Source organism: Leptidea sinapis, chromosome 14, assembly GCF_905404315.1.
Source record: "Leptidea sinapis chromosome 14, ilLepSina1.1, whole genome shotgun sequence".
NCBI classification, from domain to species: Eukaryota; Metazoa; Arthropoda; class Insecta; order Lepidoptera; family Pieridae; genus Leptidea; species Leptidea sinapis.
In genome coordinates this window covers 10,073,850-10,097,721 of record NC_066278.1, presented here as the reverse complement: position 1 = coordinate 10,097,721, position 23,872 = coordinate 10,073,850, and the positions used below count along the sequence as shown (strand labels likewise).

Genomic DNA, 23,872 nt, shown 5'->3' with positions numbered 1-23,872 from the left:
GTATCATGGTGCTGTTAGATTATTCTTGTGCATTTGATTGTTAACACCCGGAGTTACTTATAGCTAAACTGTATCGATACGGGTTTTCAAAGAACATGTGTAAATGGCTTAGAATATTTCTTACAGATAGACAGCAAATAGTGGTGATTGAAGGGAAAATAGTGATAAATGTTATTCATCCTTAAAACCGCTGGAAAGAGGCGTGCCGCAGGGCTCTCTATTAAGCCCTATTTTATTTACCATACTTACAACGTTGTTCGTTACATTACAGCTGACTTACACACGAAATATATTAAAAATTGCAAAAACCATCTTTATGCAGATGATACACTCTTTTGATAAAAAAGATACAATAGGTTCTATTATCTCGGCAGTAGGCGCTACCGGGTAAAATTTACCACATAGTTCTTAACTTCATAATTTTTTTTTTCTGCCATTTTTATGATAATAAGGGACGAGACGAGCAGGTCGTCCAGCTGATGGTAATTGATACGCCATGCCCATTACAATGCAGTACCGTTCAGGATTCTCAAAAATTACAAAAATTCTGAGCGGCACTACAATTGCGCTCGTCACCTTGAGACGTAAGATGTTAAGCCTCATTTGCCCATTAATTAGACTAGTTACGGCTCCCTTCAGACCGAAACACAGTAATGCTTACACATGACTGCTTCACGGCAGAAATAGGCGCCGTTGTGGTACCCATAATCTAGCCGGCTTCCTGTGCAAAGGAACCTCCCACTGCCTAACCTTGTGCTGCGCTGCTTTAGGTACCTTTCGGGGAATTTTGGATGTAAACGGCCAGCATGAGCGGCAGTGCGCGGCGTTCAGCCACAATTATTACAGACGTATAAAGTGCCTACGGATATTTGTTATCCGGGCATTTTATACAAAAAAACCAGATGAATACTAATTACAATTCTTATTATAAGAAAGAATGTGTAATTTTCATGTGATATTTATATAATTTTATTTCAATATATTTAAGAGTCAAATTTTTGTTACTTTGTATAAATAATAGTCATGTGCAAAAATCACAATTTCGCGGTGATTTCACTTAAGAAAATAATATATTACATCAACAGATAAATATTTTTTGTGAAAAATATATTGTATTTTACATTAAAATTTGTTTCGTTAAAATACACCTAAGAAATTTAAAAACCCATTTTTAACCGACCTCAAAATGGAGGAGGTTCTCAATCCGACGGATTTTTTTTTATGTTTGTTACGTCAGAAATTTCGACTGGGTGAATCAATTTAGATGATTCTTTTTTTGTTTGAAAGCTGGTGCTTCCTGTGTGGTCTCAATCTTGCAATTTGGTCTAGATCCGACAATGGCATCCAAGAGAAATCAATGAATTTACATTAAGTATGTGCGCGATAAATAGATGAATAACTCAATATCACGCCAACCGTTTCGATTATTGTTTTTATTGGTACTTCAAGCGTACTTTGATGAGAGTTTGGTTAAGTTCTGATTATGGGATCCATGAGAAAGTACCGGAACTCTCCTTTCTTAGGAATTAACAATACCGAATCTGTAATATGCTGTCCGGATATTTGAGTCACCTACCGTAACGTCGTTGTGGTCGAGTAATTGTCGTGGTCGACAACTAACAGTAAGGGCAATCTTTGGCAGAATTTAAAGCTGTCTTTAATCAAATTGCAATGTGCTTACGTTCATTGCTGCATTGCAAAAGTTAGTAGGTATATTCGTATTCAAACAAATCAGATTGAGTACTACAGATTCACTAAAAAACAAAATAAACATTAAGCCAAAAACACGGTTCCATAACAATAGGTATAACATGTATTAAAAAGCAAAAAATAATAATTGCGTATTTTTGTACAATCTAATTAATTAATCTAATTCAAATTACGATTACTGTCATTTTTGGAGTCGGTGACAGCCAAGGTAGGCTTATAACTACATACATATTCATAGGTGAGATGTGCTTGAGTCAAACGCGCGACGCGTGAGGAGGCGAGAGGCGAGAACGGGACCGCTGTGGGGGACACCGATTCCATAAATAAAAATAACCATAACTCTCTTTTCGATCGGTCACTCTTGTCAGAGTGATCGTAGCCGCTAAGATGATGCGACATTAGTCGTCCTTGGCCTTCTTATTTTTGGGTCACACTGCTCCCGCGTGATTCTCCTCCACTTTTGGCGGTTAGTTGCACTGCGCCCCACCATAGTTGTCTAGGTCCAAGTCTTCTAAAGACGTTACAGCTCTATTAAGGCTCTATATAACACCTCCTTGAGGTTAACTGTCAACCTCAATTTTCTCGACGTTTTCACAGCTGTCAGTCTATTTAAACGTATAAAAAGCGTATTATCAATGATCTAGTTACACTGACCTGTTTAAATTCTCTTTGCTGACTTCTACTATATACCACTGGACTGGCGGCTGTCAAAGTGCCTTTTGTGCATGTTTGTTATTCGGCCGTTTGGCGCTGTTCGCCATGTAGCGAGAGTCTGCGGTACTAAAACTAGTGATGACAATCCAGATGGTGTGAAACTATTTACAAAAAGAAATTATGTACCTTATTAAGTTTTTTACTTTGATTCCTGAAGTATAAATAACACGAAAAACGAACGAAATTAATTCAAAATGCAAAAATATTTTAGAGTATTGTACGTTCCGTCTCAGCCATTTGTATTGTATGTCAAAATTAGTTCTCTGGACGCTCGCGAGTGCCGTTTCAAATAGGCACAAAAAATTTGCTGTTAAACATATGAAACAGCCTGTCCAGTGGTATGTATACAGGTCAGTGTCTAGTTACCTACCTCAGTAGGTAATGTAAAGCGTGGCTGACTGTTTACTACTTGCCAATAAAAATAGGTTACAGGAACAAGAGATCCGCTTTTCATTTCCATCATGCTGTATATCCATTAGAGATGTTTTTATCTCTCCCACGCTTTGTTTTGCTTTACTTTAGTATATCGTAAGTTTTTTTTAAATTTTGCCTATCATTTTAAGATGTAAAAGGTCGCGACGTTGTATTAAGATTCAATGATATTTAAAAGTATAGATAGGTAACGTAGACAACATTCGGTGTTTGAAAATGATACACTAACGCACACATGAATAATTTAACATTGCAATAGCACACTACATTACGATTACACGTCAAAGAAGGATAGTAAATGCAATTATCGCAAGCGAAATCTGATTTGCTAATAATTCGTATTTGTACAGAAAAAATACAGTTAATTCATCAGATATGATTGTGTACATATATCAAATTGTAAGCAATTCTGTCAACAACATACGCATGTGTACCGTTTTCGTATCGAGAGAGCGACTACGACCAAAGGAACCAATTGACTCCATTTAGGCGAATTATTTTCTACCTCTTTTAATGCTATAATATCATTGTTAAGATTATTATAATGTTTTTTGAATGTTCCCTTGGTTACCAACACGCATTTGATCAATATAAAATGTTACCCATAGCTACATAAACGCCTTAAATACTCCATCGTCGTTTGCGAAAAAATTGTCAATATAATAAAAACAGTCATTTGTTTTTCCGAATCCGGGAATGATGACAGATTGTGTTTTAGCAAAATAAGCTTTAAATTTACTTTATCGTTTTATTTAAGCTACAGAATAATAATTAATGATGGCGGATGCTCCTGAAAGAGTCAAAGCGACATGGAGCGATGACCTAAGTCGCAATTCGGAGGAAGAGAGAGGTATTTGTTGCATCTAAGTTACTTCGCATATCGCCATAGTGCGTACAGAGGACCGACGTACGTTGGACTGACGCGACGATTCTTGTCAGCGCGACATAGCTCTACGCGTGTAGCAATTTATCAGCGCTGGACTGGACGTTCTCTTATTATGTTTTCATAGTTATAGCTACGCTCGACTGACGATTCTCGTCAGCGCGACGTAGCTCTACAGGCGTAGCAATTCAGCGCTGTACTGGACGCTTTCATAGTTATAGCTACGCTCGAATGATGTCAGCGCTTACGGTCGTTCGAGCACTAAATGCAGCCTTATGAACCTAATATACTACTATTTATTACTTTTTTTTAGTGTTTGAATTCAACTTTTGATACTTACCAAACATATATATTAAATTATTGTTTTAATAATAATTAGATTGTAATTTTTAATTTTATATTGACCGTTGGCTAGGGTTTTATGGAACTATCGAACAAATTCTTCATACTACTTCATTCTACAACAACAATACATTCCTCTCAATTAAAACGTGTTTTATAATAAAATTTCAAACAGCACAGATTACATTTATAATATTTCAATCTTAAGGATTGGTCTTCGCTGCGCTCCAACTAGACACCGTACTACCTATAGCCTTAACACGTGATCGGATTGGATACAGCCGAACCATAGGACACGGTCGCGACGCATTATCCATCGCACAAAATTATTATTATTACAGTCCGAACCGTACCGAGTACTAGTCTATGAGAACAATAGCTTTTTTATTACGGCCACTTTGTATTGTAGTGTGCATTGGCTAATTGTAAAGATTTTGACGACCTGAATAGCGGAGTGGTTAGCGATCCTACCTACTAAGCTAGAGGTCCCGGGTTCGAATCCCGGTAGGTGCAAGCATTTATATGATGAATATGGATGTTTGTTTCCGAGTCATGGGTGTTTAAATGTATCGTTGTAAAATGTATTAAATATATCGTTGTCTTGTAACCCATAACACAGGCTATATATGCTTAACTTGGGGCAAGATAATTTGTGTAAAAAGTGTGTCAATATTATTATTATTATTATTATATAAACTAATCTAACTATCAATATAAATTAATTTAGTTTATAATTATAGTTATTATTATAAAGATGATTGTGTGCGGGGCATCTTGACAGTCAATTTTGTAACTTATATACGCTTCGTGTTATTTTACATTGAAATTAATAAAATACAAAATACTTACTGATGATATGTGGTTCCAGTGTCTGTTTTACTACGCAATTCGGCATTTTAGTTTCAATTGTTACCAAAGTTTAACTTGACATGTGGCACGTCAACGTAACACATTGTTCGAGACTGGCTCCAGTCCTCCCACTTGGGCGTAGTATTGGTTGCTGCACTTTACAACTCAGCCTTCGGTATGGAATAAGCTTCCTTGTGCGGTGACCGGAATAAACCGGTACCTTCATTAAAAGCGCGTAAACCTTCCTTAAAGGTCGGCAACACTCCTGTCATTCATCTGGTGTTGCAAGAGAATGTGAGCAGCGGTGATCACCTAACACCAGGTGACCCGTACGCTCGTTTGTCCTCCTTTTCCATAAACAAAAGTGAAGTCTAAATTTATACGTACTTACAACTAATTTGTTTCCTCTTCAGAGCGCGAACGACAGCTCCAATTAGAACTAGAACTCGCCAAGCTTCCTGTGAAGCCAGTTTATCCTCCCGAAGAAATGCAGAAGTTAGTTTCATATGTAGTGGACATGACGACTCTCTACGATCTCAGAGATGAAGACTGGAACGACGAGGCGAAGCATGCTATAGAAGAATGGTTCACAGATCCCAAAGCTCTCATACTCTGTGTTTACTTCAAAGGCGAAAGACTTAAAGCTGCTAGTGACATTCCACTCAGTCCTGTGTATGATCTCACGTACTTCATCAGACAACCTGATTACGTGTTCAAAGCCGAAACATTCCATGACGATGTCGTCTTCGGCACATTCGTGGACTCTGTGGAATCAAATATGATCAAAATACTGGAATTCGTGTACGCACCATACTTTTTTGCAGTCACTACTTGGCCGGATAGTAAGTATTAAGTGCAATACTAGCGTTTTTTTCTTTCTAGAAGAGCTTGAGCATTTATTCTTTGCAATTTACAAATATTATTCGAGTAGACATTGTCGACTTTTTGGTGGTAGACTAGTTTTTATATTTCGAATTTGAAAAAAACATACAATCAATTTATTGCAATTCCATAAATACATTACTTAAATTCCAGTATGATGGATACCCAGTTTGGGTGTCGCAATTTTTGGCAAATATATAGGTACAAACGTGATACCGGGTGGAGGGGATGATAACTGATAAGTGCTTGATAACCCAAGAAGTTGGTTAATATGCTAGAGAAGTTTAGTCTATATAGATGAAGAATTACGCTTTACTTTAAAAAGATCGGCTACAACTTATTTCTCGACTGAAAGTGGCTACCTAAGAAACTTTTAATTTCATTCTAGGTGTCAAGAGTGAATTCTGCTCTCAAATCCACACATTTCTGGCAAAACTAACGGACATGTACTACAAGATGCTGGGTATTACGGTACTTTATATACCACGAGAAGGTGAACATTTGTCTTTCGAAGCAGCCAGCGTTGACAGGGAGTTGGTTAAACGTCTGGAAGGTGTGGTCGTCTACTGGACACACCAAATTAAATCTTGCATCGAAGATCAATCTTCAGTGGCGTCACAAAACGAGCTGCTTTGTCCAAGCGATGAATACGATTTTTGGGTGTACAGGCGTATGTATCTAATCATTTTGAACTATATTTTAATAACGTCAAATTATACCTTAAAACTTTATCCTCTTGCAGATGAAAATCTCAGTGCGCTTGTCTACCAACTGAAGAATCCAGCTGTGAAGCACATAACCAAGATCCTTGTCACAACGCATTCCACGTTTATTCATCAATTCCAATCACTGTGCGAAGAAATCTATCAGAAAATAAAAGAAGCCACGTCCAATATTGAATATCTCCAAGTGATCAAACAGCCTTGTGCTATTTTAGAATGTGTCGTTGATCCTGACGAGATATCCAACCATATTCCATTAATTATGAATCTTTTTAGATTTATATGGATGGAATCTCCATACTACAATTCAGAGACCCGTATTACAAACTTGTTTAAGGCATTGAGTAACCAGATTATAATTTTATGCCGAAATTATATTAAATTGGAGGATCTTTTTGACGGGGAAACGAAGAAGGCTTTAGGAGAGTTCAGCAAATGCATCGATTGTTGCAAGAAGTACAGGGAGATTTATGATATAATGTCGGAGGCACATAGTGAAGCAAAGCCTGGCACTTGGGAACTTGATACTGGAGCCATTTTCAATTATATCGATTCTTTCGTACAGCGATGCTTTGATATGTTGGACATCTGTAACTGCATGATTATATTTGGCAGGTAAATTTCCTTAACGCACTTCTAAGTATGCAATAACACTTCAACATAATATCAGTTGAAGACAGCTAAACAAAGGCCTCCTCCAAAGATATACACGACGATCCCACTGCCCTCATTCAACCTTTTCCGGCGATCGTGATCATCAGTCCATCTTCTTGGCCTACCAACACTACGCCTTTCGGTACGTGGTGGCCATTCGAGGACTTTATTGTCCCAACGGCTATAATATATCCTTCGAGCTATATGCACTGCCCATTGACTTCAGTTTGGCAATAATCCGTGCGTTGTCGGTGAGTGTTTCTCCTGCGGATGTCATCATTCCTGTTTCGATCTCGCAGGGAAACTCCGAGCATAGCCCTCTCCATTGCTAGCTTGCAAGCGACCATTAGTTATCTTATCAGTCCTAAACAAAAATTATGTTTTATGTTTTTCAGATATTATGTTTCTCTGTATTTTATGTAATACATCCATAATTTAACCTCTCAATTGGCGGGGGTGCTCTGGGTCTGCATCAGTTGTGTCTACGTTTGTAGAAATCTTTGTTTTTGTCTATATGTCTATAATTTTTTTATCATTTTTGGATAGAAATTAGTCACATACATGATCTTCACATTCCGCTTACCTCGGAAGTTTGTAGTTTTGCTCTGACACCGACCCATGTCAAAATGAATAATTTCTGATTTCATTAAATATAATATATTCAAGGATTGACGAAATGGAAGTGATAAACAAGCCAATGTTCGGAGGCGCCCGCGGTGATCAGTTCGAAGACAAATGTGATCAGATCGAGCATATGTTCCACGACGCTCTGGATAACGTCAAGTCAGTGTCGGCCACCATACTAGACGTGCAGGCGCCGTCGTGGTACGACGATATATTACAGTTTCGGACTGTCATAAAGGATATCGAGGTATGATGGATGCTGTATGTTTTTATGTTGGCTACAAAGTTTTATTATCACATTATTATTTTATCAATACTGTTTTTTTTATGGAAATGGAGGACAAATGGTCATGTGGCATTAAGTGATCACCCCCTCCTGTGATTCTCTCAGGAATCACAGGGGCGTTGCTGGCGTTTAAGGAAGGTGTACGCGCTTTTTTGAAGGTACCCATGTCGTATCGTCTCGGAAACACCGCACAAGGAAGCTCATAGTCGAAGCACTTGGCTGTTTGATCGGAATGGCCACCTTCTTGAAGAGAGCTGCTACTTTTTGACAGGAGCGAAGCGGATCTAGTTGTGAACGAGGCAGCTATAAGTATCATTATGTCGTATACGGATTAACTTTCCCGAAAATTTAGAAAATGATACCCATATTGATTTTATTGAACAAGTCACATCCGCTATTTTTGATTTCGAAATGGATGTCCTATTTGTAATTGACCCTCCCGAAAGCCTCGAAAATCATACCCATATGGATTTTCTTGAAAAAGTCACATCCGCCATCATGGATCTCGAAAAAGATGTAAGCGATGATTGCCCCGTCTGTGACGAAGACTTGCCCTGAAGACTGTGGTAGAAGTGAAACTTTAACGGGCAAAGTTAAAAAACAAATAGGTATTTCAGTTTTCGATTAATATTTCAAATCAAATATTTCTTAGAAAAACTTTCAATAAATGTTGTTACGCATATATAAAAAAAAAATTACAACATGCTTAAATATTTCAATAAAACATATTTCAAATAAAATTATTTCCAAAAAATATCTTCCAAAAATGTGCTTCAATAAAGTATTAATTAAAATCAGTGTACCCAGGCCAAGAGATGGCGCTGCGTTATTTTAGTAAAAATAATTTACGCTCGTAACGTACCGACTACCATCGCTAGATGGCGCTTATTATGTTTAAACTCTTCAGTCTATTCACTATGGTATTGTTGTAGACCGTATTCAAAGAGTACTTATTAAAGGGATGACCGTATTGATTGCATATTGCGATATTATTGTAGTTTGTTCTTTATCTGTGGTCATTATGTGTATGTATTTACCAGCTATACCTACTTAGACAAGAGTTCGAGTTAGACACAGTCGAACACAAACAATGTTCTGTTGTTTCAGATCATAATTGAAAACCTTGTGGAATCAGTCTTCGAAGGAGTCAATCACGTGGAGGAAGCTGTTATAGCTTTGTACTCACTTCACAATTATTCTAAGCGAAAGAGCTTAAAACGCATTTTCAAACGCAAAACAGCTGAGGTGAGTGTTATCTGTTTAATATATTATCCATAGATTAAAGGATTAGTCTCCGCTACGCTACAACTAGATACCGCAGGCGTAGTAGCAAAGTGAGGCAACTACTACTACGCCCAAGTGGGCGTACTCGAACCAATCTCGAACAATGTGTGACGTTGACGTACGACATGTTCTGTTAAACTTTGCTAATAATAACTAAAATGCCGGCTTGCGTAGTAAAACTTTATAAAAGTAATAGTACAAGCAATAAGAAAGATACTGGGTTCACATATCATCAGTAAGTATTTTATTAATTTCAATGCAAAATAAGTCGAGGCGTTATTATGTTACAAAATTTGATATTATACAAGCCACGCACACAAGCGTCTAATAGTTGTCGTAATAAAAAAGCTATTAGGTAGGTAGTGCTTCGGTACCTAGTTAGAGCACAGCGGAGAAAAATTATTGATGCCAGTGCAGAGCTCTAAACCTCCAGCACCCACTGAGCTTCTAAAAGTGATATTTTGCAAATGCAAAGGAAACTGTAGTTCCAAATGTGTTGTAACCAGTTAACGTCAATTTTATCTCTCCACGCAGAACATTCATGACTCGATTATTTTATGCCCACACATACAAGATGAGAAATAACTTTTTATTTAGTTTATAAATCTAACCCTTTTATGGCTGTTTTTAATATATGACATGTTTACTAAATATTGTAAGATAAACAAAAAAAAAACTATGAGTAATTCTGTAGTATTTACTACTTACTAACTTAACATAATGAGCCATTAAGGCGATACTAACTGCCAGTGACCTTGAGTGATTAGGTGTGAGCTTACATCACTCCCTGCGACCACACAACAAACCTCAATTTTTTTGGGATGCAATGCAGATTTTTGTCATGAATTCATGATTTTATTTAGGTCTGGGCAATGTTCAGTGATGAGGTACAGGAAGCCAAAAAGGACATGGTGGCCTCCCGAGGACAACACCCTTCAGATCTGCCGTCGTTCTCAGGACGGGCTGCAGTGCTGCGTATGCGAAGAAACAGACTTGCTTATCTGAAGAAGGTAAACTCCTCTTTTTAATTGGAGAAAATGCAGAAACTGTGGCCATTTGGATTGGATGAATTTGGACATAAATACTTTGGGGTTTCCTTGTAGATATATGATTACTAGATATATTCTAATGTTTTCTTATGCAATAAAATTTAAATTTTGATGAACTGATTGGCTATCTAAACGGAAAAATTTGGATAAGAGAGTATGCTTTGATGGTGTAGGTGATGACGGACGCATCAGTGTGGCTGATGGTGTGCAGCAGCTCTGAAGACGTGATAATGCACGTGAATCGGCTGATGGGAGCGATTGATGTCGCCATCAGGGAGCTGTGGATTTCTTGGACCGTGAGTATACGTAATGTAACGTTACGTTAGTAAATATCACCTACGATACTTATTGTATATGTTATCTATAATATTAAAATTATCTAATATAAATTGAAACAAATAGATGAACTATGAGTAAATATTATGCTTTTACGCTTTCCCTTACTTTACCTCTACATTATTTACTACTACTTCTAATAACTGATTTACTTACAATAGGTATTTAAAATAAAACAAGAAGCGAGTGTGGTTGTGTGTTTGTGATCGTGTGTTCAGTAGTGTTAAATTGTATTATAGTTGTATAGAATGCGATAAATTACGAAATTTTCTCAATGATTGTTGTAACTCAGCAGGAATTGGAATAGAGATGTGTGTCTAGTGCGACCTGATGGTAATAGTTCGGTCAGCTCTATACCTACTGTCGATCGTAACATTAACTATGTTACGAAGTAAACAGATCCAGATTGATCAAAAGTGTTTAGTCTCTGTTTTTATAATTGTTCATAAAAGATGCGAATGGGTCTCAGAAAACTAAGCTTTGAAGTCAGATTAGTATCCTCAATACAGGTGTCCTGTAAGGAGTGAAGTTATTTTTAGTGTCCTAACTTCTAAGCCTAGTGTGGTTGATGTTGCCATATTACACCAAAATGTAAAAAATGGACAATGCTTCAAACCATTATTTAAATGTATTATTAAAATACACACTCATAACAGGACATCTTAAACGATAGCGGTATTATACTATTATAATACCGCTATGTATGTAATATTATTACATACAACAAATCAGATCCGTCGTATTTCATTGATAGTACCATCGACAAAATAATTGACGGCATACTTTGGTGATAATTCTTTTCAAATCATATCAACTGTATTTACCAGCACAATTTAGACGAAAAATGCGGAGTGGGCCTCAATAGAACACTCATGAAGAAAAGCGCTGAGAATCCTGGATTGCTGGAGTGTAACATTGATGTGTAAGTACCTTACCTACCTTAAGTACCATTGTACTAACTAGCACATTAAGTTTTTTAAAAGAACTTTGTATAATATGCTTGTCGTGTTGAAACTATAAACTTAGTATACACCGTAAGACGAACCCTGTGTGAAAGTGAGATAACTTTCCTTACATAAATCATAGGTGTCAGAAACAGACGGAATAGATGAAGACAATCAAACCGTTTTGAAACAATTTAGTGTCCATTAGTCTCCTGTCAAATTAGTCCACGCTTTAGTGTTTTTATCGTTATTGTTCTGTGTTTTAACGGATATTAATTAAAAATATATTAGTGGCGTGCTCTGTATTAGATTGTGTTAGCAATAATCCAACTGAAAAAACATTTCACAGATAAATACTGATTCTTCAATACTACTTTCGTGATGTTTATTTACATAGAACATAATATGCACCAAAATACTTAAATAATACATTTTAAACACTCTATTTTCTTAAGATTATAATCATTTAAGAAAATATGTGTCAGATAATAAAATGTTGTATACGTGAATATGACGCCGTTTATCAATATTTGCCATAGGGATAGACCAAAAGCAAAATACTACACATACTTCAATAACACATCTGTAAAACTAGCACACATGAACATTTTAAATTTAGTATCGCCGTAATGAAGAGAATCTTTGTCTATTACGCTGGTATAAGTTTATTATTGAAACATTTATTGCATAATTTTCTACATTAATTTACGTAAACTTATATGAAAGAAATGTTTATTGACTTCATTATACATTCTGATAATAGTTCTTAAAGTTATACTATTCTAATTATGATCTAATGACGCCAATGGGCCCCCAACTCAGCACAGTTGTGGTTTCGAAAGAATCCACAACGCTGGTCTTCCGTGGAAACCCAGAGAGCGCTACTAACGCACAGTCCTGTCACACAAAGGTGTACAAACTATTAATTCTCTATGAGCACAAAGCACAAAAAATAGTGAAACTCGGATCTAAAATTAAAACTAAAGCAATATTTTTTTTTCCAGAACAATACAATTAAACTTGATTTAAACTTGCCATTGCCGCACAAAACAAACTATTTTTTTTTAATATGTTAAATTGATTTTTGAACATTAATGAGATATTCCTTGTATTTTAATTTAAATAGCCCTAAACTAACGCAGTTCCGTATGGGAGGCGGAATATTATTCCAACACTTCATGTAAGTTATTTGGTTGAGTACCCGTAGCAGTCGCAGTGTGCTCACTTAAATTAAATGGCACTTCTTATAATATTATTATGTTCTAGTTCAAGATGAAGTTCTTCTTACTTATTGCTTTGCGCTCTAAGTATGTACTATTGGTGAAGGAATATTGAAGACACCCTGATGTTAGCTGGCCAACTAGGCCATCTGTATCATAAGTACTTCAGCTACCATAAGCCTCTGGTAATATTCAGTAGATACTGAAACACAACCAATGGACTAGAAATAAATAAATTTCTATAGCAAGGTTACCTATAAGTTGTAAAATAAAAAAAATCTAATTACTAAGTATTTAAAAATAATTTAATGATATTTAATTACACATAATTTAACCAAATTATGCGGTAAGTATACTAATAATTCCATTGTTTGTAGGTATTTAATACCTTTATAACAATACTGTTTTTTCTACAAAAGTAAAATAGAACAGAGAATATTTTTTTAAGGATTTTTGTTTTATTACGTCAAAGAAAAATAAGTTTTGCCTTCGTACATAAGTACACACACAATTTTTTCTATCCGATTAAGTAGGTATAGAGAGGAACGATCCAAAAGTAGACCCTTGTTTTGGAGAACCAGGAGATTATCACTTGGAAGTAAAGCAGAAATAGTACGAGTTAAATAGCATTTACAGTTTACATTTTTTTCAGCAACATATTGGAGTTATGTAAAGAAGCCGCCCACTGGGAGAATTTGAGGCAAGAAATTCCGATGCATGCCTACGCGGTAAGTAAAATTCAAATTCGATTTAAATTTCTTAAAAACTACCACCGATTCGAAAATTTATGTCTCAGACCTCGGGCGCAAGAAACTCAAAGAAAATAAAATTTTGTAACTAGATACAATAAAATTTATTATTAAGTAGTCTGATGGTGGTCGTTCTATTTCCAATCTGTGGTATCATTAAGAACGTCATTTATGTAGGTACCTTAACCATATTTTTTTAACAATTCTTTTGAATTTCGTAACATATTTGTTTTGTACATTTTCTGGGATCATGTTGTAAAACCATATACATCGCCGAATAAAAGACTTACTAACTCGACTTAACCGAGAAGTGGGTTTTTTCCTGGTGCTAATATTTTTATTATTAGTTTCTAAGAAATTCGCTAATATACCCACGAACAAAGATTACATGATCAAGAATATATTCCGACCGAAATATCCTGTGCAAAAGAGCCGTTCAGAGAAGACTGGTAATGTCCGGGAAAAAGCAAAAGACTTTGGGACACCATCTTCGGGGCTACATTTTATCGTGGTAGATGCAGACAAGTATATTTTTGGGGCCTATGTTAATTCCATCTTTACCTTTATCAGGTCTACATGAAGAGTAAGACTGTGTTTTACGTGTACGAGAGTGTACTGGCGGTGGTGAAGGGCTACAATAAGATCCTGGAATCCTTGTCGGACGAGGAGAGACTTCTGTTCAAGCCGCTGACGTCGGTATGTTTTGCTTCAATTATATGTAGGTATACTACTGTTCGAGGACTTTACTGCCCCAACGGCCATTTGTCCGTCGAACTATGTGCCCTGCAGACTGCCACTTCAGTTTCGCAATCATTAAACTTAAAGTAAAGGGCAGCAAAGACCTTGAATGGCATCCACGTACCGGAAGACGGTCTTGGCAGGCCTCCACAAGATGGACCGACGATCTGGTCAAGATCGCCGGAATACGTTGGATGAGGACAGCGCAGGACCGATCTTAGTGGAAATCTTTGTTGCTTTGTTGTTTCTTTGTTGTGGGAGGCCTTTATCCAGCAGTGGACGTCTTCCGGATGATGATGATACTATTGTTAGTTAGTTTGGCTGGCTATTGTGCGCGTCAGTTAACCTTTTCACTCCAACCAGCTCAGCCCAGGCAGTTCCGGAAAGATAGCAGCCGTTTCAGACTGCTGCAGGCATTCGGGACTGATACTGGGGATTGGAGAATTTGTGTCCACTGTTCAGCCACGCTCTTGCACTCTGTAAGCACATGCAGTGGCGTTTCTTCTTCCTCCACGCATCCTCTGTTATGCAGTAGTAGGCAGGAAGCGTATCTGTCCCACCTATGGTAAACAGATGATTGTTTAAGGGCTGTCCCTTGCTGCCAGCAGTGGCCAGTTATAACACCTATAATTTTGCGTACATTATCCCTGAGTAGTCTCATCTCTTTGGTGACCCCGGAACTGCATTCTTTGTTTGCCTGAGGTATATATACTACTGTGGTATGCAGATTATTGTGGGCAACTAATAAACAACGAGTTAGGATAACTAATGTTACTTAATTTGATCAAATTCCTCTTCAATTTCCATGGTAGGCAAGCTGAAAGTCTAACACCCAGAAACCTTTAGAGAGAATCGTGTTACGTGTTCAAATGTAGGTAGCCATACTACCAATTTGCAATTTTGGAAAAGGTTTGCAGTAGATATCAGATGAGAAGGAATAAAAAGCTCTTAATCCAATGAATTCTCTATTGAAATGAGTTTTTGCTGTATGAAACGTTTTGTTTCTCGTATTTTTATACTTGATAAAGTGTATTTACTTGATATTTTGTTTTTTTTCGTTTAACCTATTTAGTTGGAATTGTTTTCATTATGTTGTGAAGTAGTATAAACCGCAGACATAGAATTCACTAGTGTATATAAACCACGTGACAGCCCGATAAATGAGTGACTAATTTTAATTTGTCATTTAATATCTACAGATAGAGAAAAATTACTACCTTCTACTGTCAGTAATTAGCTGTCAATAATCTGAAGCTGTCCCAATATACCCGATAAGTCATTCTTATCGCCTTATATTGGAACACGTGAATTGCAATTTCCATACAAACTTTATATCGCTGGTAAGCTGTACGTCGTCCCATTGACAAACAGCGTTAAGGTGAGTTACCGTCGATAAGTTTATTGGGACAGAAAAGTCAACGATAGTTAAGATTTTTATATCAAGTAAGAGATAGACTGAATATTGTGAACGGCCGTAACTGGTTTCGACTTGTCAATCAAGACTGGTAACAGTAAATATGTGTGTAAATGTATCTACATTTGTGTTTCATTTACACAATAAGCTCTATGCAACAGACTGTTGTGACAGCAATGTGCTACTTCGCATGGATATGGAACGAGTCCGAGTATTTGTATAATATAATGTTATTTTACGTACCAACATTTGTTATAATTTTAGCTTTTATCTTATACACGGGCGGCGTCACCATCATACTAGCAGAACCTTTGTTGCGCGAAGTTTACTTTAATCCAGCGACGGAGGAAGTGTGGAAAGAGGGCGACCCGATCCGCGAACCGAACCTAGCGAGTACCCTGGACATCATCGCAGAGGGTCCGGAGGCGATTCACAACGGCACCCATACCGCACCACTCGTCGCAGATATCCAAGATTTCGAGGGTATCATCAGAGAAGAACACAGTGGAGTGGAGTGGCAGGATCCGATCGCAATGCAGGTGTCCGAGGAGCAAACCTGTATCCAGTGCCCCTGCCAGGCTTGGGTTCGGTGCTGGCAGCCATCATGAACATGTTGCGGGACTGGGTGGGGCCCGGATCCCACGTCTCAACAGACTCCAACCTCTACTGGCATCGCACAGTCAAGACCTTCAACTACGCGTAGGACTTGCGAACCGGCCTCGGAGACCCTTCACGCTCTATCCTGCCCTTCAGTATACCTGAGTTGGAGCGAAATTTGTCAAAGCCTGAGTGGTCTACTTCATTTCTGGAGCTAGTCGACGATACCCGTACGTACAATGACCGGCACCACTACGGGGCGCTGTTCGAAGGATCTGACGACCACGGGACCACTCACGTCCCTATGGTCGCTCACGACGGTAGTGCTGTTTCAATTACTAACACTATCAACTATATTTGGGGCTCACAGAAGCGATCCAAGCAGCTTGGTATTATGTTGAACAATGAAATGGATGACTTCGCGATTCCTAACATTCTTGTTAGGAATCCATCTAAGGTATCCCCCTCCCCGGCGAACATGCTCGCCCCCGGATGGCAGCCGTTGAGCTTGATGGTACCAAGCATAATCCCACAACTATTTTTAAAATTATTGAAAAAAATAGTTGTTAACAACTTAAGTTAAGCAAGCAAACTTATTTAACATAAATTGATATTGTTGTTGGCAAACATTAACGAAAACCTTTAATTAAAATAACACAATTATCAATAAATTAATTACTAATTAATAAAATTAAAGTCACTGCTAAACTTCAACATTATAAATTAAAACTATATCACAATAATATCACTAATCAACACAATGGAATAATATTAATACATGTATGAAATTACTCCGTTATTTAAATTATTATATTGCAGCTAAACATACATCTAAATGATTATTCATATCAACTGCTTCAATCATTTTCATACAACAAGGGCATGGGTGCTTAGTTCCCGTAGCATTCATGGTCAGAGTTTCATCACAGATGTCATTATCATCATCAATAATAATTGTTCTATCAGCGAAACTTGTGGATGCGCCTTCTTCGGGTATTGTGTTATCATCACCAAAAAATGATAAGCATTCATCTAGATGCTCTTCGATCTTTTTATCAACAGAACTTCCACAACAGGGGCATGTTTGTTCCAATTTTATTTTATCATGTCTGCTAGCCTGTGTCTCATATGATTTTTTAATTGTTTGTTCTTCTACTTTACAATCTTCTTCTACTTTAATTTTATTCAATTGTTTGCCTGCAACTATAGTGACTGTATTAATTTCAATTTTAGTCATAGGATATTCTTTTATTGTTGGTTTTAGAAGCACCGGATTTTTTATTCTATCTACACTATCTACGAAACTATTTTCAGTTTTAAATTTTACATTATTATGATCATTACCTATTTCAATGATTTCATTGTTATTATTCAATTTAGCTAGTTCTTCCTTGTTCAGACATTCATCTAAATGACTGTTTACGTCATCATTTTTTATTTTAACATTACAAACTGGACAATGAACTAAACTATTATCACATGATACTGGTACAGCTACTACTTTATTATCTCCATTCTTTTCATCTTTTATAATAAAATCTTGTCCATACAAATCTTTCAAAATATTTGTTGCTGTTGTTTTAAAATAATCGTCTATTTTCTTCATTTTTTTGGGTGGATGAGAATGAAGATCTGAATTGCCTGTTGTGATGTGGATGCTGCTTCTTTTACTTGTATTTGTATCAATTGGTTTTAATAATGAGGGTATTGTTTTATTTGCCCAAACATTACGGACTTTTTCCAGCACATCAGTGGTATCAGTCTTGTTTGATTTCTTAGTAACACTATCACTAAGGTAATTTGGTGCATTTGTATTCTTAGATTTAGATAAAATATTACTAGAATCCTTCAATATAGGCTTATAAATTTCATTAATCTTGGTGTTGTTCAGGTTACTTATCATTTTAGATATATCACCATTTGCTTTTTCATCTTTCTTGCGCTGTTTCTTTCCTTTTTCAGGTTCTTTGATTTTAATAAAAATTCCCCCGCACTGGCGTTGGTGGCTCTTCCACCAGTAATCATTTGGACCTGGGGCTTTATTCATAGATCGACGGACAATTCCAAATCTAGGCTTTTTATTTTGACAAGGTCCATTGCACCTCCACCAGTGAGTCTGGTAAAGTTCAACCTGAAATTGATTAAAATAATAACAAATTAATTGAAGGATTTGCAACTACAAATAAAAATTTTGTAGTTTTTCATATTGGCCATCTGCTTTGAGCAGTGTTGACTTTTCCCCTTCCATTTTTTCAATTTCTAAATAAATATGTTTTATAATTCTTGACAAATTGTATGAAACATGGCAGTTAATGAAAAAACTAACTCAACTATATTTATTAATATCACAGGTCTCTTAAATTGTCAATATAAGTGAAAAATATTTATTATATTAATTATTCCTTCTATTTGTAGAGATACTTAATTGCTAAATTTAATATTTATTATTTACAAAGTCATTTTACATTTACACACACACACACACACAACCCTTGTATTGTGATATATATATATATATATATATATAATAACATTTGCACCCTCAAAATATACTTTATGAAGTTAAATTACCTTAGCATGAATTCATTTAAAAATTAGTATTTTTAGGGTAGGGAAACAAAAGTAATATGACATGCAAAGTGAATAATTATTTGGCCATCTATATTATATGATTTCAAATATAGGATAAATCATCAACAAATCAAGTCATCTCTGGTTGGCCTGATTTTTTAGCTTTGCATAAAGATAGTGGTGTTTCTCTGCTTCTACTATCACATCACTTAATTATTTACCATTTGCTCAGAGTTGTTCATGTTGATAATAGCATTTGAACTCCAACACCAGATATTATGTAAAAATGTGAAATTTGTACTAATGTAATGCATACATACATCATTCGCATTGCCCGTACAGCCAAGCACGCAAATAGAAACATATTACATTAAATTGCATAAACTGTTCACAGACACTTAAAAAACTAACCTCATCATGAAAGTCATGGTATATGCTGATATTTAGTCCAGTAGATTTATTTATCCTGTGCATGTGAGACTTGAAGTTAGGACCATGGCCATCCCGGTCTTGATCTTGGTGTGTAACAAAGAGATATGCATGTATCATTTCATGCAGCAGGGTCTCAATTAAGTCTTTCCTTGGTCTTAGCTTGAGCAGTGGTTCACTGAGAGCAATATCACATAGGCCTCCTCGGTCATACCTAAGATAAATGTATAATAGTTAATTCCTGTGGCATGTGACTCTGAATGTAAGAAATTCTGTATCTATTGTTATTCATTCTTTCTTCAAAATATTTTGCCTGTGTATCCAATGAAGAATATACATACACCTAATTAACATATTTATAAAAGATATGCAGTCCCCACTCAAATGTTAGGTTCAGTCTGCCACAAATCTCTTCCATCCTTAGCAACGAATAAATAAAATCAAATAAAAAAAATTCGCAGATAGAAATTATTCTGAGGTAGATACTCGCGTAATCTTGAAGATTTCCAACAAATTCTCGCGTTCCGTACCAACCCATAACAAAATGAAATGAACACAATTTTAAAAATATTTTATATTTATTTAAATAATAAATAATATAAATATTTATTTATATTTTAAAACATACAAAATAACTCACTCTAACTAGCTAACTCTGGCCAAATCCAACGATGACGCTGAATTAAAAAATAATCTTTTTCATGTATAAAAATATAACCATCTTACACCAAAATATTAACGGACTAATTACAAAAACCGATGAGCTCGTTATTTGTCTCGAGGAACTCTCTGTCAAAATGAGTAAATACTTTGATGTCCTGTGTATTACTGAACACAATATGATATTAGACAATGTAAGCTTCCTAAGTATTCCTAATTTTCAACTAGCATCATTCTGCTTGAGGACAAGTAGACATGGAGGGTCGTGCATATTGATACGCAAGGGCCATAAGTTGTCGCGTGATTCGTGATATAGATGAATACAGTATCTTAAATATCATAGAGTGCAGCGCAGTAGAATTAGTAGACCACAAGATTATAATTATTTGCGTTTACAGGTCACCAAAAATCATCGTAACTGCGATTGACTTATTTTTCAGTAGTCTAGATAAAATACTTAATAAAATATGTTTTAAGAATAGGAAAGTTATACTATGCGGCGACTTTAACATCGACAGAATGAAAACAAATAGGACATCTGTATATTTTGAGCAGTTATTGCAATCATATAATCTCAAGCTATTATTTAAAGAGCCCACTTGTCTAAGTAGCAATACATGTATAGATAACTTTGCTCATAATATACGTGGCTGCACTAGTTCGGTATATGAACTAGCCATATCTGACCATACTGCGCAGGTTGTCCAAGTTCCAACTAAGAGAAGCATTCTTCTAAGCCACTGGTACATTCATAAACGGCAATTTTCGATTGAAAATATGAATAAATATTATGACTGCCTCAAAAGCTTATCCTTTCAAGAGGTGTACTCTGTTGATGACCCAAATTTGGCATACAATATTTTTTTAGACTTGATATTACTATTCTATAATTTATGTTTCCCTATTGTAAAAATAAAAATATCCTCTACAAAACGACATAGATGGCTTTCCAGGGATATAAGAACTTGCTCTAAAATTAAAAGGAAGCTTTTGTGGACATCAAGATTAACTAAATGTAAATCAGATATAATTAAATTAAGGGCTTATTCCAAAAGATTAAAATCAATTATAAAACTTAACAGAGGTCTCAAAATAACTGTATCATAAAAAATTCCTATAATAAAACAAAAGCCACTTGGAATATAATAAACGGTACTTTGAACCTATGAATATCTCTAGAGATGACATAGATGCCATTAGAATTGGATCAAAAATTGTCACTGATCCTCAAATGATAGCGCAGGCATTCAACGATTTCTTTATAGATGAAATTAACAATGATTGCAAAAAAAGTGGTTATAATGATAATCCCAAATACATCACTAGACATAGACACCATCAACCTAACTCACTTTTTTTTAACCCAACATGCTCCTATGACATTCTGGATGCAATAAAGTCATTAAAAAACACAAATAGTAACGGATACGATGGTATAAATACAACAGTAATAAAATATGTCGCTACCATAATAGCTCCAGTATTAAGTTACATTATGAATCAGTGTATCGAATATGGTATATAACAAGATAAAATGAAACTTATGATAATAAAACCTATTTTTAAAAAAGAAGACAAACTGGATATGCAATTTTATAGGCCTATCGCCTTGATTCCAATCTTATCAAAAGTTTTTGAAAAAATTATACACAAAAACCTGTATTTGTACTTTGAAACATTTAATATTTTGAATAAGGAGCAAGTAGGCTTTAGGAAAAATAAGTCTATCAATGAAGCAATTTATAACTTTTTTTGGAAACGGTAATGACTAGTTTAGAAAATAAAAAACGAGTGACAGCGATATTTATGGGCATGACCAGAGCTTTTGACTATGTCGACCATTTAATACTGACCAATAAATTAGAAAGGTATGGCATAAGAAACAATGCTCTTAATTTAATTAAATCATATTTATCTGGTAGACAACAATCAACAGAAATAACTAAAATAAATCTTATAACTAAAACCAAAATGAAATATTTATCATTCCCCCGGAAAACAACATTTGACGTGCCCCAAGGCAGTATTCTAGGACCACTGCTTTTTCTTATTTATATAAATGACCTTCCTCAAACTATTAAGGATCCAATGGCCCTATTTGCAGACGATAGTACTGCCATATTTATTGACAACAATCGATTAACATATGAAAATTACATAAACAATTCGCTTAACAAACTAATAGAGTGGTTAAATTATAATAATCTAAAAATCAATCTAAATAAAACATGCATGACGTAATTTGCTTACAAAAACACACAATATTAAGGATTAAATATAAATTATGACGGTAAAGCGATTAATGAAGAGAAGTCCACAAAATTCTTGGGCATTTGTCTTGGGCATTTGTCTTGATCTGTCATGGAGAACACACATTGATTATGTCATTAAAAAACTAAATAGGTTCTCATTTGCTCTACATATGCTGAAGAAAGTAGTTGATATGACTGCGGTGTTAGCAGTATATCATGCGTATGTAGACAGCACTCTGGGATACTATTCTGGGGTAATGCTCCAGGGATTTATGAAGTATTCAAAGCTCAAAAGAAATGTATCAGATCTGTCTGCTCACTAAAAGCAACCGAATCATGTAAACCTCACTTTATTAAATTAAATATTCTTAGCATGCCATCAATATATATTTATGAAGTAGCAGTTATGGTAAAGAATAATATCAATAAATATGAAACGCTAATTTCGAAACGAAACGACAACAAATTACGACCTTTTAAGTCCAGAACAGAGTTGTATCGAAACAGCATCTTTTGCATGGGACCAACAATTTACAACAAATTACCTGACAATATTAAGCGCGAAAATATATTCTACTTTAAAAAGTCTCTCAAATCTTACTTAATAAAAAAAGCATACTACTCATTAATAGATTTTCTTGACGATAAAATAGTAAATAATAAAAATTAACTTCGACTGAACTCAATATCATTGTATAGCTAATGACATTATATTATAAATTAAACTTAATAAGCCTATGAAATAAGGATGTATATCTTTTTTTAGTATAGTACAATATATTATAATTGTTACAGAAATTAAAACGTGAACTATGTATTTCTCTATAAGTTTGCATGCCTTGTGGATAAGGACAGGATAAGAGCACTTGTTAATTATAAGCCAACAACATATTATTACCTTATCATGCAAATAAAGATGATTTGATTTGATTTGATAATAATTTTGCTCTTGGTACTTACGAGCAGACTCCGGCACAAGAATACATTCTCTTACTCCAGCGCACAACAGCTCTGCTGTACAATTTTGCCCAGAAGAAGATTTTATCAAATTGTAAAAACAATGCGTGAACGTTAGGCGTCGGGTCAATAAGTTCCAACTCGGGGTCCGCTAAATTCATTTTTTGTTTCTGCGCTCATTATATTATAATATATATTATTATTACAAAAACTTTGATTTCAAACTGCTACCGCTTTGAATTCATGAACTTTTCGCAAAACAGCAAAAGTCAAAACAATATAAGAATTCAGAAATGTCACTGCTCCCAATGCTATGAGAATTGACAACCACAGAGTACCTTTCAGCCTAGCGCAACTATAAAAAAAAAACTTATTACAAGGTCGTCAAAAATATCCGAGCGGCGTTGTATACACGACATAACATGCATTCAAAACATACATTAAAATTAACACCGTGATGTTCAAAGTCTGTTGTATAGGCTCATAAGAAGCTGCTTGCTAGACTAAAGAAAGACACCTCCGTCTCCTTCGCAGTCAGACGTCGTCGGCGATGTGTTTTGTTTTAATTAAAAAA

General features: G+C 35.6%; 2 protein-coding genes across 3 annotated transcripts in view; one reads left to right on the top strand and one right to left on the bottom strand.

Annotated features, from left to right (window-relative positions):
* Window positions 1-3,620: 3,620 nt before the first annotated feature.
* LOC126967944 (dynein axonemal heavy chain 2) overlaps window positions 3,621-23,872 on the top strand; it is a 32,874-nt gene continuing 12,622 nt past the window's right edge. Inside the window, exons 1-11 of the mRNA XM_050812656.1 lie at window positions 3,621-3,706; window positions 5,344-5,772; window positions 6,201-6,482; window positions 6,555-7,149; window positions 7,855-8,059; window positions 9,206-9,343; window positions 10,246-10,392; window positions 10,605-10,727; window positions 11,595-11,689; window positions 13,584-13,659; window positions 14,251-14,376. Coding sequence (XP_050668613.1) covers window positions 3,631-3,706; window positions 5,344-5,772; window positions 6,201-6,482; window positions 6,555-7,149; window positions 7,855-8,059; window positions 9,206-9,343; window positions 10,246-10,392; window positions 10,605-10,727; window positions 11,595-11,689; window positions 13,584-13,659; window positions 14,251-14,376 — 2,292 coding nt within the window. The 5' untranslated portion in view covers window positions 3,621-3,630. The remainder of the gene's footprint in view (window positions 3,707-5,343; window positions 5,773-6,200; window positions 6,483-6,554; window positions 7,150-7,854; window positions 8,060-9,205; window positions 9,344-10,245; window positions 10,393-10,604; window positions 10,728-11,594; window positions 11,690-13,583; window positions 13,660-14,250; window positions 14,377-23,872) is intronic.
* LOC126967980 (DNA-dependent metalloprotease dvc-1) lies at window positions 17,089-23,547 on the bottom strand. Of its 2 annotated transcripts, XM_050812721.1 has the most exons (4): window positions 23,302-23,547; window positions 19,412-19,643; window positions 17,774-18,560; window positions 17,089-17,632 (listed from the first exon to the last, which is right to left on the bottom strand). In XM_050812721.1, the coding sequence occupies exons 1-4, from the start codon at window positions 23,457-23,459 to the stop codon at window positions 17,238-17,240; spliced, it is 1,572 nt and encodes a 523-aa protein (XP_050668678.1). In that variant the 5' UTR covers window positions 23,460-23,547; the 3' UTR covers window positions 17,089-17,237. The 2 variants fall into 2 exon arrangements, with proteins under 2 accessions (XP_050668678.1, XP_050668677.1); XM_050812720.1 differs by having other exon boundaries at window positions 17,089-18,560.

Coding starts and splice junctions, on each gene's coding strand:
- LOC126967980 (XM_050812720.1), bottom strand. CDS start 23,459: ATGAATTTAGCGGACCCCGAGTTGGAACTTATTGACCCGACGCCTAAC. Junction 19,644..23,301: donor TCTTGTGCCGGAGTCTGCTC/GTAAGTACCAAG, acceptor CATTTATCTTAG/GTATGACCGAGGAGGCCTAT. Junction 18,561..19,411: donor ACCATGACTTTCATGATGAG/GTTAGTTTTTTA, acceptor AATCAATTTCAG/GTTGAACTTTACCAGACTCA.